General features: G+C 43.5%; 1 protein-coding gene across 4 annotated transcripts in view; it reads left to right on the top strand.

Moving 5' to 3' along the window:
* Positions 1 to 894: 894 nt before the first annotated feature.
* Positions 895 to 20,904, top strand: part of VOPP1 (VOPP1 WW domain binding protein) — a 130,217-nt gene continuing 110,207 nt past the window's right edge. For 2 of the 4 annotated variants that reach the window (XM_058534835.1, XM_058534834.1), the window contains exon 1: positions 907 to 1,042. In XM_058534835.1, coding sequence (XP_058390818.1) covers positions 989 to 1,042 — 54 coding nt within the window. In that variant the 5' untranslated portion in view covers positions 907 to 988. Of the gene's footprint in view, positions 1,043 to 20,904 lie in introns of all 4 variants that reach the window. The other 2 variants (XM_058534836.1, XM_058534833.1) reach the window with 2 other exon arrangements.

Genomic DNA, 20,904 nt, shown 5'->3' with positions numbered 1-20,904 from the left:
TTCTTTATGCTCCTTTATTATCCTCCACCCCCCTCCTCTCTGCACTCAGCACTGTATAACAGTCATGTAAGAGGCTCTCTCTTCTTTTAGACTCCAGGTGTAGTTTTCTTATCCATCTCTACATACTGGCCCTCCAGCTCAGGTGTGATACATCTTACAAGTTCAGTAAATGCTTGTTGAACAACTGCACGAACGAGGTGGAATCTGAGCCATGTTGTGAAAAAAATATGGTGGGCGCAGGTAGTGGGGGTGTAAAGGCGGTTCAGTAGAAACGAAGGACACCGCAAACTCAGCAGCTGGAGGGTGGACTTCAATGTGGGCCAAATGCGGTGAAGCCCAGGCAGGGCCAGGGCAGGAGGATGTTGGTAGAAAAAGCACCGAGGTCTAAGTGAGAGATGAGGTGCAGAGAGCCTTCTATTCCCAATCTACCTCCCTCGTCCCTTGGCTGTCCCACGTCACACGTGGGTAGAGCGCACGGCCTCCGCGGTTGGCAGGCATCGGAAGAGAGTGAAACATGGACGCAAAGGAAGCAAGACGGTGCAACGGGTTCATCTACAGTCACCTTCCTCTGGAACACGCCTCACCCCGCGGAAACTATGCTTCTCTTAAAAACCTTCCTGGGTCTATTCAAGGGTGAGAGGACAATCTCCCCCGAGGAGGAGACAGCTTTCAGTTCTTCTCCGCCTCATCCGGCCCTGCGACCCCTGTCCTGGCTCCTGCCGCGCGTTCCGGCTTCGGAGACTCCGGCGTCCAGCAGCCGTGCCCCTAATCCGGGCTTGGTTCCGGTTGCCCGCCCGCGCGCGCCCCAGGAGGCGTGTCCGGAGCGCGCGCCGGCCGGGGGTGGAGCGCGGGGCGGAGCGCGACGCGTCCTGGCTTCTGGCACGCCCAGCGTTCGGCCGCCAGCCCTTTCGCCCGCCGCGCGGGGGAGGTGCCGCTGACCCGCGCCTGCGACCTGAGAGGCAGGCGCGCCTGGAGACAACGCGGAACCATGAGCTGCCTGCCAGGAAGGGTGGTGGCGCTGCTGCTCGGGCTGCTGGTGGAGGTAGGGGCCGGTGGCCGAGGCCGCGCCGCCCGGGTCGCCTCCCGGATGCGCTCGCGGAGCGCGAACAATGCAGGGGGCTGAGCGGGGCGCAGTCCCGAGTCGCCCGCAGAAGACCATCTGAGACAACACGGAAAGGTCGAGCGGCCGAGAGTCCATCCTCACGGACCTGCATAATTCCTGGTGCTGGAAGGCGTAGGGACTCAGTTGACAGGGAGGCTCCCCCCGGGCGCTTCCCCTGCTCCTGTCTGTCCTCCGCTTCTACGCCCACCCAACACCGCCTCCCTCCCCATACACCCCCACCTCCTCCTGGGTGGGGTCTTGCTCATTTCTCTCGCTTCTCGCGCCGGTTTGGAGGACCCAGGAGTGACCCTTATGCGCTGTGCTTCCCGTTTCCCCCCTATGCCCGGAGGAGGGCCCGGGATCGGGCGGGGGTGGGGGGGGCGGGGGTTCCCGGGAGCGGCGCAGGCGCAGAGAGGCCAGGGCGCCGAGTAGTTCGAGGTTGGAGTGGGTTGGCAGCTGGAGGGTCGAGCGCCAAGAGATGCAGTTGTGGGAAAAGGTCGGGGGACTGCCATGGAAATAGCAGATATGAGCAGGAGGAAACATTACTGCTTGTGAAAATGAAGCGCAAAGTCCTTAGATGGGAGAGAGAAACTCCACGGAGAGCTTGGGTGGTGGGTGTGATTTGCTGAAGCCGAGAGAGGGAACTTGTTGAAGCGACTGAGGGTGGAAGCGCCTGGTGACCGCAACTCACGTGGGGACCCCCGGCCGCCCCTGGCTCCAAAGTGGCGCTTTCTGATAGGGGGCCACTCCGTTCTTGCTAAAGCGGGTTCTTTAAAGTGTGAACTAGTGGGTTTCTGGGGTGTAGAGTCTGAATTAGGGCTTGTTCAACTCCCTGCTCAGCTTCATTATTTTGGAGGAAATTTGCATCAAATTAATGAAGTCAAAGTAAATGGGTAATGAGTAACTTACATCTCTTTCTGTCTTTTCTATTTTAGAGGGTTGTCAAACTCCTTAATAGTTGAGTATTAGCGCTGGAAATGACTACTTGGTTTTCTTCATTTATTAAAAAATTATTGTTACAAAATGTTGGGAGGGAGAGTCTGAGCGTTGTTGAAAGGAAGGGCGATGGAAAAGTTTCTTGCGCCAGGCTCTGCCGTAGCAAAGACTGCCTGTTTTTTTTCTTAATATCCCCCTGGCTTAGTATTTAATGTTTTTGTGGAGTGCCTCCCACTTGCATTCTTTCCATTTGTTCAAAATTTTAAGACCTTAGGAATCACATCCCCTGGTGACTCACCAGACAGAACAATGGAGAAGTGAATCTGAGAGCATTATTTATATAAAAATAAATGCATCTATACCTACGCTTGCAATGCCCCCACCCCCTTTTAAATCAGCGCCTGATGAAATTATCTAGCATTTATTGGTTCCACCTCTCCCAGGTCTTTAGTCTGTGTCGTGTTGTGCTCTGACTGTGGCCTCGATTGCCTCAGGGACTCAGTTCTTTCCCAGAGAGCTGTTTTGTTGCGTAGGAATTTATCATCTTAATAGAGAATTCAAATCATGTCTGAAAGTTTGAAACATCTTATAAGGCATCTTAAAGACATAACTGTGACAGCACTAAAACCGAAATGACTAAGCTGATGCTTTCAGGAAGTTGAATATCTTGATGATTGGTAATTTTTTGTTTTCAAAAAGATGGTGTGGTGTAGCCCACTTTTACATGATGGTTATCCTAAGCACCTATTTCGTCTGTGGTGGAGAGGTGTCTCTCTAAGGAATTAAGGAGATTTCTTTATAATTCATCACCTGGAATTTTATACATGAGATATGTATCTGAGATGTTTTCATTTTAAATTGGTTGCTCTGAATTTCATCTAAAATTGGTTGTTATCAGAACATGTTTAATGCTTTTGAAGTCCTGAATCACATACATAAATGTGCAATTACAGTTGCTGAGTATGTGAGGAGGCAAAGGGTTCTCTTCATGTTAAGGGCATAAAACAATTGAGGGAGATATTTGATAGCTTCTGACAGCCAGCTGCAACTTGGGATCTTTGTCTTTGTTTCTTTGTTCTGTTTGAGCTGGTTTCATTGTAGTCGTAGTGTAGTGGATCATAAACCACATGGAAGAAGGGGGCTGTTGTGACCATGGGTATTCCATTCTGGCCCTCAGCGCCTTGCTTTTAGCCACCACCACCCAGGATCACACAGGGGGTTCATGCTGGTGAGAAGTCCTTGAGTAGGGAGGGAATCTAAAAGCTGTTTTGGGAAAGGCTTTCCTCCCCAGCCTCATCATTCTTTTGTAGAAATTCCCTTACCTATTAGATATAAAGATTGCACATTTGTTTTTTTACTTAGCAGACACTTACAGAGTCAGGCATTGTTCTAAGCACTTTACAAATATTAACTCATTAATCCTCTTAGCAATTACTTTTACCCCCATTTTTATTTCAAATGAGGGATGTTAAAGAACTTGTGCACAGTCTCGCTGTTGTTAAGTGTGAGTGTGATTGTGCTTTGGTTGAACCTGGGGAGTAATTAGGCCCTGAGCATATGTGCCTCCTCTGGGCTTTCAACTCTGGTGTGTTATTTTCTAGTTATTGTCACCACAGTCTCTTTCTAGAGGTTAGCTTATTGATGCTTTTGTAATATAATTAGTAGTGTTTGTTCTAAGGGCTCTGTCCTTACTGAAATGAGCCCAGAAATGTGTAGTACAGTCTTGCACTGCATAAGGACGTTTTGGTCAACGACGGACTGCATATACAACAGTGGTCTTATAAGATAAGATAAGTATCACAGAGCTTGGGTGTGTAGTAGGCTTACCATCTAGGTTTGGGTAAGTGCGCTCTATGAGGTTCACACAATGATTGCCTATGGATGCATTTCTCAGAATGTGGCCCTGTTGTTAGGCGATGCATGACTGTATACTGTTTAGTATCAAGTTCCCTGTGCAAGTGCTGGGGATTCTGCTGCATCCATTTACCAGGAGAATGAAGGCTGTACTAGGTTATTTTATTGAAGGGACCCGCATCAGTGTCTTTCTGACCCTTCCCTGGAACCAAAAGCTGGAAACCTTTAAGTGAGGCTATCCTGTGTTTCAAAGTTGTTCTGGCAAAAGAACAGTCCTTCTTGGGTTAGGAAAGGAGCAGTCTTTTCTTAGAGAGCATTGGAAAGCGAACATTATCTTTTAAATCTAGGGAAAATAGGAGGATTACTGAGTAGTTCTCTAAAGTCCTGTGTATTTTGATGCCCAGGAGTCTTGAAGTTAGAACCAAGGTGTGTTTAAGAGTGTTTTTTTGTTGGGGCAGCCTGGTGGCGCAGCGTTAAGTGCGTGCGCTCTGCTTCCGCAGCCCGGGGTTCACAGGTTCAGATCCCGGGCACAGTCCAACGCACCGCTTGTCAAGCCATGCTGTGGCGGCGTCCCATATAAAGTAGAGGAAGATGGGCACGGATGTTAGCCCAGGACCGCAGCAGGGCTGCTCTTCCTCACACACACACAAAAGAGTGTTTTTGTCTCCTACCGAATGTTTATTTTGCCTTGGAATTCCAGTGAATGTGGCACCCCCTGGTTGCCAATTTTCTGAAATAAACTTTTGCAACCCTCCCACTCTTGACAGTTTTTAGAATCTGAGCAACATGCAATTTGAATGAAAGAGAAGACTGTAGGGACATTTTTCTCTCTGGAAGCTCCATGGGAGGCTGGGTGCTGATGCTTGAAAGGTGGCAGTGATAAATGAAGCAGGTGGCAAGGACTCCGCTATGAAGTGGGGAAAATCTGGCTCCAGGTATGCGAGGAGGGCCTGGGGCCTTGGGCCCAAGACTCGGGGCTCTAATTGGCCCTTGCTTTCTTTTTGGCTTATGCATAGCTGTAAAGACCAACTAGGGGGAAGTGACTCTAAAAGTGTCTGGCTTAGGCTAGTGGCCACTTGATTATCTAGCTGTGGGATGGCAAATAACTTTCCTAGAACTCACATTTATCATCTTGTCTTGATGGGGCCTCTTAAATGTCACCCTCTCAACGAAGCCTGACTTGACCACACTATATAAAATTTCAACTCAATTCCCCTCCCATGCCCCTTGCTCTGACCCATTCAGTAACTATTTGAAGGAATCAATAGATCCATGGGTAATGACCCTGAGTAGGCCCACAGTGGGAGAGGGTTAGGTAATTCATGAGCTGTGGACTCTGAAGGAGGCACCTGTGCAAGAACTCAGAGCTCATCTTTGTTTAAACACCTCTGCTGTTGGAAATTCACTTGCTCTCAAAACAAAGCATCAACTTTTTGGACAACTTCAGTTATTAAAGTTTTCTGTTTAGAAATGTCTTCGTTGTTTCTAGTCCTAGTTCTGTACTCTTGGGCTTTTCAGAAGAAATAAAATCACAGTGACAGCCCCTCAGTATTTGAGCACAGCTGTTATGGTCCCCACTGTTTTCTTCTCCAGGCTTCATTTCCTTGCATCATTTCTCCCAAGACGTGGTTTTGAGTGATTTCACTATCCTAACAACTGCCCTTTGAAAACTCTGCCGAACTAGACAGTGCTTAGGAAATCCTAACTGTCTGAAAATAATTTGTTCTAGAAAAAGGCCACTGGAAGTGAATCCAGTTAAAACAAGGATCAAAATTTCATAGTTGATAGTGGAAAAAAGTTTGAGACTTTATTTTGAAAAAACAAAGCCCAAATTATAAAGCTAATTTTAGCCTAAGTACTCGTGTTTAGAATTATGAGTCAGTTGTCGGGGGAGGGAGAGATTACTTTTTCTAACAAAAGTGTATGATACAGAATAAGATAGTCTTCACTTGACATTGAAAGTTAGTGGCATGATCATAGGAAGGTGTTTTTTCTTTTTTTCCCAGAATTATTTGTTCTAGTAATCAAAATCCCACCCCCAACTCCTACCTCCGGCTTCTCTTGGTCTTTTTCATTTTATTTATTTATTTGTTTGTTTGCTTGTTTATTTTTTGTGAGGAAGATTTAGCCCTGAGCTAACATCCGTTGCCAATCCTCCTCTTTTTGCTGAGGAAGATTGGCCCTGGGCTAACATCTGTGCCCATCTTCCTCTACTTTATATGGGAGGCGGCCACAGCATGGCTTGACAAGCGTTGTGTTGGTCTGCGCCCGGGATCTGAACCTGCGAACCTTGGGCCGCTGAAGCAGAGTGTACGAACTTAACTGCTATGCCTCCGGGCTGGCCCTGGTTTTTTTTATTCATATCATTCTCCTTTGGGCATCTGTTGGGTCATTGTTAGTGGCTTAACTGACAGATTCTTTTGTCTCTTTCATAGACTTCATGAGCTACTGCATCTTCGTGAGATCTGCAAGGTCATTTTGCTGTCTATTTGTGTGGTGTTTTGTATTGTACTCTCCTGTGATCCTCTTGTCAGAGATTAATTATGGAGCTGCTAGTGTTAAGTGGGCTGGGGTGTTGGTGCACGATTTTAGAAGGAATGAGTTCATTGGTGAGTACATTTTGTCACGAAGTCTTTGGCTTGTCTCCCATCTCTTCCCCATCGAGTCTTACTTGAACAGTAAGGGCACTCTGTTCTATAGGTGTGGTCTCACTGGCACTATCACAACTCTTGTTTGGACCTTTTCATTGTGCAGAAAAGCCAAGAGATTCACATTGAGTCTGCAGTGACACTTAAATCTCTTTAACATGTGCTGCTGCACAAACCTTTGCAACAGTTGTAGAGCTGTTTATTATAATTTTTAAAAGCTAAATTGAGAACTTTCTATCAATTCTCATTATATTTCACATTACTTCTTTCATCTCATTTTCTTAAGCCTGTCAACATCTGTCTCAATACTGTTTTTTAAAATCCAGTATCCTTTATGGTTTTGTGCCATATGTGGATTTGATTATCATACCATTGTTAGCTTTATCCAACTGATTAATAAAAATGTTGTACAGAGCCGAGTCAAAGATGGAGACTTAATCTGGGTTGAGATAGATGATTGAGATTTTGACTTGGAGAACACTGATGTCCTTAATTTTAAAAAGTCAAAATTCAGCTTTAGATGTGAAGTGTTTTGAAGTGTTTGATCATCTGCCATTGGTGAGGAGAGATCCAACAAATGAGAGTCTAGAACTCAACGAGCAAGATATCTAAATTTGGGAGTTATTTGCACTCATGCTGCATAGCAGTTGAGAAGGAGCCTTATGCAAGGCCATTGTGTTTGTTGATTAGGAAGCAGTGATTTTCGATTGTTGGGATTAAGGAGTCAAGTGGTCAGAGAAGACAGGGAGGCCGTGAATATAGATAGATAGTGAAGGAGGGGAAAACTATCCTCTACCTACTCTGGGTCCTTTCTGGCTGGGCTACAAATTAAATTGACATGAGACTGAATAGCAGGGGAAAATCAGACAAAGCTTTATAACATGTGTCCATGGGAGAAACCAGGGAAACTGAGTTTCTTGACAAATGGCGGAGGTTTTTCACCTTAAATAGCATATTCAGGTAGACAAAGGAGGATGTGGGGGTATGGGAAGTCAGCTATGGGAGATGACCAGAAAGCACAGCAATCAAGAGTATGTAGATTTAAGTCTTCTCCTTTTGTACTGATAAGAGTTTCTAGAGGTAAGGTCATCCCCCACTCTTTCGGGTACCGAGAGGGAGATGCCTTTACAAATGGAGATTTCCCTTACAAATGTAAATATTTGGTAAACAGAACTTTGATAAGCATGGGCTTAGCAAGGACCCTCCCAGTCTATCCATACCCAGAGTTAAATTCATTTAGGCAGTTAGTAGGGGAGGTCCAGTGTCCATCAGAGAAAATAATCAAGGTAAAGAGACTTTTTTTTTTTTTTTGAGAAAGATCAGTGCTGAGCTAATATCCGTCCCAAGCCTCCTCTTTTTTGCTGAGGAAGACTGGCCCTGAGCTAACATCTGTGCCTATCTTCCTCCACTTTATGTGGGACGCCGCCACAGCATGGCCTGACAAGCGGTGTGTCGGTGTGCGCCCAGGATCCGAACCCAGGCCGCCAGCAGCAGAGTGTGCACACTTAACTACTACGCCATGGGGCCGGGCCCTAAAGAGACATTTTGAGGTGGCCAATTCTGATCTCCCACAATAGATAGATATAAATATAGATATAGATTATTTCAGGAAGCCCAGCTGCGTACTTCAAAGATCTTGACAAGAGAACAACTTACTCAAACCAGAACAAAGTGGTGGTATCTTATAAATCAGGTTTGAAATTGATTGATTGCGTTTTAAAGCATGGGCCATAGCTGGATGATAGTTAAGTTTCACATTTGGATGGTGTCTTAGTCTGTTTGGGCTGCTATAACAAAATAACCACCTTCTGGGTGGCTTATAAACAACGGAAATTTATTTCTCACCATTCCGGAGGCTGGAAGTCCAAGGTCAAGGCACCAGCATGGTCTGGTAAGGGCCTTCTTCCTGGTTCATAGCCAGCACCTTCTGGCTGTGTCCTCACACGGTGGAAGGGGCAGGAAGTCTCTGTGGGATCTCTTTTGTAAGAGCACTAATGCCATTCATGAGGGCTCCACGCTTGTGATCAAATCGCCCTCTGAAAGCCCCCCTTCTTAATACCATCACATTGGGCATTAGGATTTCGACATGTGAACTTTGAGGGGATGCAGACATTCAGACCATAGCAGATGGTGACATGACCACGTGTTGTAGAATCTCAGCTATTTGTGTATTGGCTGGAAATCTTTGAGTAAATTACTTACGCTCTCATTGACTCAGTTGATTCACCTGTAAAAAGGGAAAAATACCCTAGTGTTTAGGGAGGCCCTGGGAAAAGCCCCCACTTCGAACTTAACCCTCACACAGCTTGGATCAACAGATTGTTAACATTGTCAGTTGTTTCTCAGCCAGGTTCCTATGCCCAGGTTCCTTGCCAAAATGGAGGCTGCGCATCTGCAAAAAGGGAGGGCTCCAAAATACCCTTTTGTTTAAAAATTGTGTTTCCTCGCCTTTTTACCATGTCTATGACTGGATAGAGAAGAAATTTGGCTATTAGTGTCCAAAACAAGAGAAAGGAAGATTGTGATTGCTGTTACCTTTGGCTCTTAATTTTTTGCCCTGGGTAAAACAATAAAAGGGTCCAAACTAGCCTTCTCTCCCCCTTACATGCTGTTTGGATGGTTGAGCAAAAGGCAGCAGCCACACAGGGGACATCTTGACTATTATCTGTGTAACTAGGAGTAAAGATGAGTGAAATGCTTCATTAGCTTTTTAGCTGGTCTCAGTCTCTTGGTGTTTTGTGATTTGTGACAGTGTTGTCAAGAGTCAAAATATGGCTTCATGGAGAGAGTGGAGACGGATCCTAAACTTTTATGGGGGGGAGGAGTGTGGGAGTATGTGTATGTGTTTGTGTGTGTGTGTATGTGTGTGTGTGTATGTGAGTTCGTGGAAGTTCGTAGTTTCGGGTCCTTCATTCCGTGAATGAGTTGGATAGAAAAGAAGCCAGAAGATGGAGGAGTGTGGGGTGTGTGAAGCAAAATCCCTGCAGCCTAAGGGCATCTTTCTCATGCTGCTGCTGCTGTGGGATCTCTCCCTTAGATAAAATCTCTGTAGCCTCAGCTGCTCTCTGTAGACCTCAAGGTAAATTCCAAGCAATTAAGCATGCCTTAGTCTTTTTAGGAATCCTGCTTTCTTTCCTTTGTTCTTTTTTACTTATTTCTTGTCACTTTCCTCCTGACCACTTTTCTCTAGCTCAGAGATTGTCAAAATTTTTGTTTGTGTACTCTCTTAAGGAATTTTCAAAAACTATACACCCCCTCACATAGTTTTAAGTTGACATGTAATTTTTTTATCATAGATTTTAATTGATCAATGAATTTGATCCAATGAGATCAATGGATTTGATCTCTTGTGTATTGTGAAAATTGACTATTTAAAATTAAACTGTAACATCACTCTTTTAATGTATTCGTTAGAATCTAAATACCATTAGCATTTTGATACTGATTATCTTTCTTTTAAAAATATGCAAACAAGGGGCCAGCCCAGTGGCCTAGTGGTTAAGTTGGCACACTCCGCTTCAGTGACCCAGGGTTCGCGGCTTTGGACCTACACACCACTCATTAAGCCATGCTGTGGTGGTGTCCCATACACAAAATGGAGGAGGATTGGAACAGATATTAGCTCAGGACCAATCTTCCTCAAGCAAAAAGAGGAAGATTGGCAATGGATCTTAGCTCAGGGCCAGTCTTCCTCACCAAAAAATAAAAAAATATGTGAAGAACTCATCTCTAACAGTTGGAAATTTAACAGCATTCCCATTTGTCTTTGGACCTCTACTTTCATTCTGTGTGTATCTGAATTAATTTTTAAAACATTTCCTCAGCTAAACCTTTAAGAGATTAAAAATTGACTAATAGATTGAGTTATTACAGTTATTATCACATTTGATTGAGACATCACATTTGTTTGTAAATATATTACAAACTGAATATTATTAAACATAACAGAAAAGTTTACTGGAAATAAATTTCTGAGTGCGATAGATGAGGATTTTTTTTCAATTAGATCACGTATCACTGGTGGAAGTGGAAGAGGTTTCATATTGAACAACTTTTGAGTAATATGCCCAAACCTTATAGTAATACGTGATTAGGTCATCTTTCAATTTAATTAAAAGGAAAGAATTTGAGACCACCTAAGATGTAAGAAATGTGCTGACAAAGATAGTCTCCTTGACCAAACTTTAGTTAAGTTCCTCGGAGCTGTCTTCTTGACTAGACCTCTACCTTGGCCTTCCATGTCCATCCATACTGAGCCAAGTTTAGCAAGAATCTTGCTAAGTCATCCCCCTATCCTTGATATCCAATCACTTTGACCTGCCTTTAGCAAGAATTCTGTTAAATCAGTTTAAGAATGCCCCTACCCTTGATGTTTCCTCTTAGTAGTTTTCCATCCACTGGCCCCTCCAGTTTGCTCCTTAGCTGTAAATCCCCACTTGTCCTTGTTGTATTTGGATTTGAGCTCAATCTGTCTCTCCCCTATTGCAATAGTCATGACAAAGTTTACCAGTTTAACAAGTGGCAGAATGACTTCTCTTTAACAGTGTTGATACCAGTAATTACAGTGGCCTTAGATTGGTACCCTTGACAGTTTTCAGTTCTAGCACATCCTAGTAAGATTAGGAATGGGTAGGAGGTGTTCTTTGCTTTGTAAAGGGGGAGAAGGGTGATTATGAAAGGGAAACTAGCATGGCCACTTGACCAACATCTTGCCCAGGGCCTGTGTTCTCAGGCAGGTCGGTTTTAGGAAAGAGGACACATGGGAGTTGAAGATCTAGAAATTGAGTTTTTCTTAGAAAGTTTTTGATACCCCCAGGGACTTCCCTGCCTATCTGAGCCCTGGCTACTCATTAGAATGGCCTGGGGAGCTTTTAACAATTACCTGCACCTGGGCCGCAGCCTGGACCAAGTGCATCCAAATTTCTGGGCGTGGGCACCAGGTGTCTTTATTTTTTAACAGATGCATGGTGCTTCTGATGAGATGATGACATTCTAGTCTTCTGTCAGGCCAGCCAGACTAAACTGCTTGCTGTGAGTCCCTGAAGGCACCACACTTTCTCTGACTGTTTCCCGCCTCCCTCTGACTTTGCCATTTCAACTCCCACCATAGTTGAAGACCTTCAGGAAGACTACGCTGATTGTCCCCTCAAGTATGAGTTAGGTGCTGGGCTAGGGCAAGCCACTTCCAGGAGCTCCTAGCTCAGGTATTTTAATTGCCTGTTTGTTGTCTGTGAACCTTTTAGACCTTAAGCTCCTAGAGGGCCTGCTTGGTCCAAAAGATTTTGGCAGAGAAAGTGGGGATGGGATCAGGAGCTTGAATTTAGAGATCAGCCTCAGGAAAGAGGAAGAGGGTTTGAAAGAGGTTGGGGCAACACTGGTGGGATGTCCTAGACTCTTTGTTAAAGTAAGCCATGGAGGGGAGTTGGAAAGGATCTGAACTTTAAGAAATAGTAAAGGTCTGAGAGCTGTTGTGGGAAGGTCCACTGGGAAACCATGTGTCTGTGCATCTCAGAGCATCCGTGGTTGAGGTTTAGAGTAAGCATTTCTAATAGTCCTGTGGATACAGCCAAGTGGCTTGGCTTGCCTCCTGGTGGCATGGGGGCAGAGGAATGGGAAGGTGGCTACTAGAGTTGGGATTGGTGCTGTGGGCATGGCAGTATGTCAGGAGTAAGAGAGTTCTAGGTGGTTATTGTTAAGATGGCTGATTTAGGGTCATTGCTGGAATGTGTGAAAGGGCTTGATGGATTGAGAAATGAAGATAGCATGGTAGTAAAAAAAATTGAAAGTCACGTGGAAGTGAGGTGAGGGAACGGGGCACATTCAGTAGATGTGAGCCTTTGGGAGAAGGGGAGAGTGAGGATATTGTTCTATGAGAAAAGAACTTGCTGTGAGGTTTGTATTAGTTTCCTGTGACTGCTGTAACAAATTACCACAAACTTAATGGCTTAAAACAACACAAATTTATTATCTTACAGTTCTGGAGGTTGGAAGTCCTAAATTGGTCTCACTAACATCAGGGTGTCAGCAGGGCTATACTTCTTCTGGAGGCTCTAGTGGAGAATCTGTTTCCTTGCTTTTCAAGCTTCTAGAGTCTGCCCCCATGCCTTGGCTGGTGGTCCCCTCTTCCATCTTCAAAACAAGCAGTCTAGTTATCTTCAAATTTCGCTCACACTTCTGTCTCTCTCTGTCACTTATAAAGGGTCTTGTGATTACACTGGGTTCACCTGTATTAGCCAGGATAATCTCCTCATCTCAAGATCCTTAACTTAATCACATCTGCAGAGTCCTTTTGCCATGTGAGGTGACAGATCCACAAGTTCCAAAGATTAGATTGTAGACATCTTTGAGAGGTAGACATTCTTTTGTCTACCACAAGGTTGGAAAAAATTATTGCTTAAAACAGATTTTTGTAACTAAATCACTGTTAGTGAAGAGTTTTACAGTCCATTACCACATTATGAGGTTATCCTATGGGACACTGACCTTTGCAGTTCAAAGCCTTTCTGAGATGGGCAGTGGAGCGAGTAAATGAGTGAATGTGTGCCACAAGTCACTGTACTTCATCCAGGGGGGAGTCAGGATTCATTAACATGTGTTAGGTCTGTTTCGTGCTTTGCGTTCTTGGTAGAACAACAGTAAAAATATGTGGTGGTCACCCCAGTGGAAGCTGAGGTTCCTTTCCAACTTTTCTGAGTTGCACGAGAAGACAAATTGCAGATAGGGAAAAGGTTTCTGTCATGGAATTGAGACCACAGGTTTCTTTATGCACTTGATGCTTTTACTACTTCCTTACCGGAAAGGAACTAGTCTTTGAAATCATGACACCTGGGCTCTGGTCAGCTGAGTCAGGTGTGAGAGGCCATCACTAGCAGCTTGTTGGGCTGGCACATGATCAGCTCTGCAGGTAGTGGCTGCCCTTGGAGACTTCCTCCTGGACAGGAGTCATACTTCTCCCATAAGACTAGTGGGGTCAGCTTCTTCCTTTGGAGTCTATCTGATCCCCTTCCAAGTGTCAGCATGTCCTGATGATGTATTTAGTAAAGCTGCCAAGAGTGGAGGTAGATTTATTTAGTGATGATTGTCACAACTAGAATTGGTGCCTTTCCTGGCTCCCACCCTTTTGATCAGAATTCAGTTGTGTGTCTAGTTCTTCTCTTGGTAGATGGCTCAGGATCTCATTGAAATCACCATCCCAGAGAGGTGAGCACCCAGAAGAAAGGAAACTGTTAATATCCACCTAACCTGGCTAAGTTGTTTATGTAGTTTGAGCACAAATATAATTAACAGAGTTAAGTCTTCAGAAGGAAACTTAAAGTAAAGCTTTTCATTGAAGCTAGCTCCTCTTTGACCTTGAACAGTGACTTTTCCTTTGCTTTCTCTTTTTTAGCCAGTCTGTATCATTATTGCTGAAAAGGTCTTAGGACACTGAAATAGCTGTTTCTTTGTCAGTCAGTTTCACTGGTGATGCTAGGGTTAGGTGTCATCTGGTTAGCCTTACTAGTGTTTTCGGCCTTGGTCTGAAGTCCTTACTCTGTAGGGTCTTTGGCTACAGGGGGGCTGGGGTACAAGTGTGAGTGGGTAGATGGGTGAACGTAGGAGGCAGGAGGACTGCACAGCACATGGCACAGTCATGCTGCCTCTGTACAGGGAGGTCACGGCTCTCCAGAGGCTGACCAGAGATGGTTGGAATTGGCATTAGCAGAGCATTTCCTGGGTAGTAGAGTCCACTCACTGATTAAAACAGTATTATCCATGCTGTTGCGCACATGTAAACAAGTTAGCAGGTGTGAAACATTCACATTATTTGTATGAGTTTATACTTATTTCTCTGGGGGAATTTTAAAGTATAAACACTTAAAAAAATGGAAGGATGTCGGGCTGGCTGGTGGTGCAAGCAGTTAAGTGCACATGCTCCGCTTCGGCGGCCCGGGGTTTGTGGGTTCGGATCCCAGGCATGCACTGACGCACCGCTTGTCAAGCCATGCTGTGGCGGCGTCCCATATAAAGTGGAGGAAGATGGGCATGGATGTTAGCCCAGGGCCAGTCTTCCTCAGCAAAATAAAGAGGAGGATTGGCATCGGATGTTAGCTCAGGGCTGATCTTCCTCACAAAAAAATAAAAAAAAGGAAGGATTTTCTTGTGTGCCTCTACTTACGGAGTATTTTATTTATTAGAATGTGTATCGATTAGAATGCTTTTGGCCCTGAGTAACAGGAAACCCAATTCAAGTGATGTAAACTTTGAGGAAATTTATTATCTCCTATGGTAAGAGGTCCAGCGTTGGGCCTTCCCCAGAGCTGGTTTGTTCAGGGCCTCTCTGCCGTCCTCAGGTTCTCTGCACTGTTTCATGTTGCAGTTCTCTGGGGTTTGGTCCTTTCCTTGTAGTTGCATTGTGGGTTGCAAAAATTCCTCACACTATGCAAATAAGTCAACGTCCAGAGTGTCTCCCTTATATTTGTTCTGTTTTGGCCTAGTGGTATTACTTGATCCCCATCTCTTCCCTCTCTCCTTAGTATTTTCCAATGGGAAACTTGCTTTGGATGGGGATGGTGTTAGATGGGTTCTTAAGGAACGCTGTTGTCAAATGGAAAAATCAACCCAGTGATTCAGATATAAACAGACATAGAAACCTTCTTGCTAGTATGTGGAGTATTTTATAGTACTTTTTTGAAACATCTTACATTTGAGTATTTTTTAGACTCTCCAACATTATTTCATTTCTCCAAGCTCTCTGATTTATAAAAGATAATGGTGATGATTGTTTGGCAAATACTATTTTTTAAAAAAATTCTGATACTTTCAAATTTTCTTTTTTTTTCCCTAGCTTTACTGAGGTATACTTAACAAATAAAAATTGTATATATTTAAGGTGTATAATGTAATGTTTTGACAAATGTATACATTGTGAAATGATTACCACAGTCAAGCTAATTAACACATACATCACCTCACATATTTACCTTTTTTGTGTGTGTGGTGAGAACACTTAAGATCAACTCTTTTAGCAAATTTCAAGTATACTATACAGTTTTATTAATTATATTCACCATGCTGCACATTAGAGCTCCAAAACTTATTCATCTTGCATAACTGAACTTTTGTACCCTTTGATCAATATCTCCCCGTTTCCTCCTCCTCTTAACCCTTGGCAATCACCATTCTGCTCTCTCCTTTTATGAGTTTGACTTTAGATTCCACATATAAGTGAGATAATGCAGTATTTGTCTTTGTGTGTCTGTCTTATTTCACTTACCATAATATCCTCCAAGTGCATCCTTGTTGTCAAATGACAGCATTTCCTTATTTTTAAGGCTGAATAATCATTATATATATTAATATTTTAAATAAATATATATTTTATTTAAATAAATTTATTTTATGTAAAAATATACACACACACACACACACACACACACACCACATTTTCTTTACCCTTTCATCTACTGATGGACACTTAGATTGTTTCCTTATCTTACCTTATTGTGACTACTTCTGCAATGATCATGAGAGTTCAGATATCTCTTCAAGATAGTGATTTTATTTCTTTTGGGTGTATACCCAGAAGTGGGGTTGCTGGATCATATGGTAGTTCTATTTTTAATTTTTTGAAAAACCTCCATACTCTTTTCTATAACTACTGGATGGATTCTCATTCTCACCAACAGTGCTCAAGGGTTCCCTTAGCTCCACACCCTTTCCAACACTTATCTCTTGTGTTTTGGATAATAGCCATTCTGGAAGGTATGAAGTGATATCTCATTGTGGTTTTGATTTGCATTTTCCTGATGATTGGTGATGTTGAGCACCTTTTCATGTACCTGTTGACCGCTTGGATGTCTTTGGAAAAATGTCTATTCAGGTACTTTGCCTGTGTTTTATTAGGTATTTTGTTGTTGTTGTTATTGAGTTTTATGAGTTCCTTGCATATTTTAGATATTAACCCTCATCAGATATGTGGTTTGCAAATATTTTCTCCCATTCTGTAGGTTGCTTTTTCGTTTCGTTGATAGTTTCCTTTGCTCTGCAGAAGTTTTTTGGTTAGGTGTAGTCACATTTGTTTATTTTTGTTTCTTGTTGCCTGTGCTTTTGGTGTCATATTCAAAAAAATTATTGCCAAAACCCATGTCAAGGAGCTTTTTCTCTATATTTTCTTCTAGAAGTTTTACAGTTTAAGGTCTTACATTTAAGTCTTTGAACTTGCAATCCTTTGATCTGTTTGAATTTGTTAATACTTGTTTTGTGAACTAAGCTGTAATCTGTCTTGCAGAATGTTCCATGTGCACTTGAGAAGAATGTATACTCTTCTGTTGGAAAGTTCTGTATATGTCTGTTAGGTCTATTTGGTCTGTAGTGTTGTTCATTTCTGCTGTTTTCTTATTGCTATTAATTAGAAATGATTTATTTCTTATTATTCATGTGTTAGAGAGAGTATAATTTATCCATTATAGAGAGTGGGATATTAAAGTCTCCTACTATTATTGTATTGCTATTTCTCCCTGCAGGTTACTATTTGTTTTATATATTTAGATGCTCTGATGTTGGGTGCCTATATTTTTATAACTGTTATATCTTCCTATTGAATTGACCTTTTTATCATATATAATGACCTTTTTTGTCTCTTGTGACAGTTTTTGACTTAAAGTCTATTCTGTCTGTTATAAATATAGCCACTTCTGTTCTCTTTAGGTTACCATGTGCATGGAATATCTTTTTCCATCCCTTTGCTTTGAGCCCATGTGTGCCTTTAAAGCTTAAGTGAGTTTCTTGTATGCAGTATATAGTTGAATCTTGTTCTTTTATCTATTCAGCCCATCTGTGTTTTTGTTTGTTTTTTTTGTGAGGAAGATCAGCCCTGCGCTAACATCTATGCTAATCCTCCTCTTTTTGCTAAGCAGCTCTGAGCTAACATCTATTGCCAATCCTCCTCCTTTTGTTTTTCCCCCCAAAGCCCTAGTAGATAGTTGTATGTCATAGTTGCACATCCTTCTAGTTGCTGTATGTGGGACTTGGCCTCAGCATGGCCGGAGAAGCGGTGTGTCGGTGCATGCCCGGGATCCGAACCTGGGCCGCCAGTAGCGGAGCGCTCACACTTAACCGCTAAGCCACGGGACCGGCCCCCGATCTGTGTTTTTTGATTAGAGAATTTCCATTTCCATTTAAAGTCATTTTTGATAGGTAAGAACTTACTGTTGCCATTTTGTTCATTATTTTCTGACTTTTTGTAGTTTCTTTGTTCTTCCTCTCTTGCCTTCTTCCTTTGTGATTTGATGATTTTTTTAGGGGTATGCTTTGAATCATTTCTCTCAGTCTTTTGTGCACCTACTGTAGGTTTTTTGCTTGGTAGTTACAATGAGGCTTGCATAAAACATCTTATATCAGTCTATTTTAAGCCAGTAACTTTTACTCCTCCCACACAGATTTTATGCTATTGCTGTCACATGTCTTTTTATATTGTGTATCCATTAACAAATTATTGTAGCTATAGTTATTTTAAATAATTTTGTGTTTAATTTTTATACTAGAGTTAAAAGTTATTTACCCACCAGCATTACAGTATTATTCAGAATTTGACTATGTATTTACCTTTACCAGTGAGTTTTATATTTTTTGTATGTTTTCATGTTACTAATTAGTGTCCTTTCATTTCAACTTGAAGAACTACCTTTCGTATTTCTTGTAAGACAGGTCTAGTGGTGATGATCTCCCTCAGCTTTTGTTTGTCTGAGAAAGTCTTTATCTCACTTTCATTTCTGAAGCATAGCTTTGCTTGGTATAGTATTCTTGGTTGGCAGGTTTTCTTTCTTTCGTCACTTTGAATGTATCATCCCACTATCTCCTGGCTTGTAAGGTTTCTGCTTAGAAATCCACTTATAGCCTTATAGGGGTTTCTTTGTATGTGATATCTTTTTTATCTTTCTGCTTTAAAAATTTTGTTTGTCTTTGATTTTTGATAATTTAAGTATAATGTGTTTCTGTGTAATTGCCTTTGGGTTGATTCTCTTTGGGAACTTGGAGCTTCAGGAACCTGGATGGCCATATCCTTCCCAAGTTTTGGGGAGGTTTCAGCCATTATTTCTTTAAATAAACTTTTTGCCCCTTTCTCTCTCTTTTCTCCTTCTCAGAGTCCCATAAAGCATCTATTTGTTCACTTGCTGTTGTTCTATAAGTCCCATATGCTTTCTTTACTCTTTTTCTTTTTTTCCCCCCTCATTGGATAATTTCAAATACCGGTCTTTGAGTTCACAGATTCTTTATCCTGCTTGATTGAGTAATGTTGAAGAAATCTACTGCATTTTTCATTTTATTCATTGTATTCTTCAGCTGCAGAATTTCTGTTTGGGTAGTTTTTATGATTTCTGTCATTTTGTTGAAATTCTCATTTTGTTCATATATTTTCTTGATTTTGTTGAGTTGTCTGTGTTCTCTTGTGGCTTGCTGAGCTTCCTTAAGACAATTATTTTGAATTTTTGTCAGGCAATTCATAGATCTCCATTTCTTTGGGATCCGTTACTGGGGCTTTATTAGCTTCCTGTGGTGGTGTCATGTTGGCCGGATTCATTGTGATCCATGTAGCCCTGTATTGATATCTGTGCATTTGAAGGAGCAAACACCTCTTCCTGTCTTTACGGGCTGGTTTCAGTAGGTGAAGACGTTTTGCTGCTTTCTTGAGACTGATGTGACTGCCTCTGGGATTGCTGCTGAGCATGGCTGGAGCCTGGTCACTTGGCTACTGCTGGATCTGCAGTTGTGTTCGCCATTGGCGGTCTTGTTACCAGGAGTACAGGCAGGTGTGGATCCTGTCTATTCCCTGGGTTGATGGGACTGCCTCTGGGAGTATGGTTGAGCAGGGCTGCAGCCTGGTTACAATGCCAATCCAGGTCTGCAGTTGGTGGGCCTGTTACCAGGGACATGGATGGGTGTGGCACCCACCATATCCCTGAGCATATTCCCACCAGGTCCCTGGGTGGGCAGCACTGTCTCTGGGACCAAGATAGAGTGGGGTTGGAGTAGGGTCACAGGGCTGCCTCAGGATCTGCAATCACAACTGAGGTCAGCAGACGTTCTACCAGGGGCTCAGACAAGTGTGTCTCGTGCTAGTTCCCTGGGTGGGCATCCCTTGCTTCTGAACCACAATACATCAGGCCTGGAACCAAGTCACAGAGAAACTTCAGGGTTCACAGCAGGGACTGAAGTCAGCAGACTTGCTATGAGGGGCAAACATAGAAGTTGCTGAGTCCTTGGGCTGGCAAGAATGATTCCAGGCTGCCTTAGAGTGGGGCTGGGGCCAAATCACAGGGCCCCTTCAGGGCTGCGGTTGGGTCTGAGGTTGTGGGCCTGTTAACAGGGGCATAGATGGGTGTGGCTCCTCCCGGTCCGTTGGCAGTTGCTGGTTGTTGCAGGACCATGGCCAAGCTGGGCCAGAGCCAAGTCCATAGGGAGACAAGACTGCTTTTGATCTGTAGCCAGGGCCACTGTCAGCAAGCCTGCCTTCTCCAAGTGGCTCTTCTTGGTCTTGGGGCTTCCCTGGGGTTTTGCAGCCTCTTACCTGGATCCCAAAGCTCCCATAAAGACATTTTGTCTGTGGATGGCTGCCAGTTGGTTGTCTATGTGGAGGGATGTGAGCTGGGCACCTCCCGTTCTACCATCCTGCTAACATCCTGCCAAGCACTGTTTTAAGCACCTGACATTTCGTCTCTACAACTGTCCTCTGAGTTCAGTGCTGCATTATATCCATTTTACAGATGAGCCAAATAAGGCACTGATTGAGAAGTTTACCCAAGATTTTCTAGCTAGAGCCAGGATTCCAGCCCTGTTAGATTGACTTCAGAGTCTTGTTCTTAAATACTGTGTTTCACCCCACCCCAAGTGCATAAATTTATATAAGCATAGCATTTGCTTCTCTGTGGGTCTGGCCTGGCCTGGCATAGAAGGAGTTCGTGCTGGATGGTTCATGTGTTGGGCTTTTTGGTTGTTAGAGACTGAGAAATTCAGTCATGTTACCCTAAGTGATGTGTCTTTATTGTAAATAGGATGTGGAAATCAGGAAGATGGGAATTTTGGCTCATGGAATCCACAAATGATAAACAAGCTTAAGAACAGGACGCTCAGGAACCAGTGAGCCTCATTGGGTTGTCTTTGTGGCCTTTACCTCCTGGTGCAAATCATCATCTCCCGTTGGGCTGCCCCCATGCCCCTCCCAACCCTTACCTCACTAGGTAGGCTGCAGTCAGGGGCCCAGCCTGTTCTTCCCAGTGCTCTGTGCCGTGATAGGGCCAGGGAAGGTTTAAAGGGGCTTGGCAGGCTGTCTGGGAGTGGATGACTCCAGAAACAGCCCTCAGAGGTGGGTGGTGAGTGCTGGGACTT

Source organism: Diceros bicornis, chromosome 41, assembly GCF_020826845.1.
Source record: "Diceros bicornis minor isolate mBicDic1 chromosome 41, mDicBic1.mat.cur, whole genome shotgun sequence".
Lineage (NCBI taxonomy): Eukaryota > Metazoa > Chordata > Mammalia > Perissodactyla > Rhinocerotidae > Diceros > Diceros bicornis.
The sequence above is the reverse complement of the archived record's forward strand: the minus strand, read 5'-3'. Positions and strand labels throughout refer to the sequence as shown.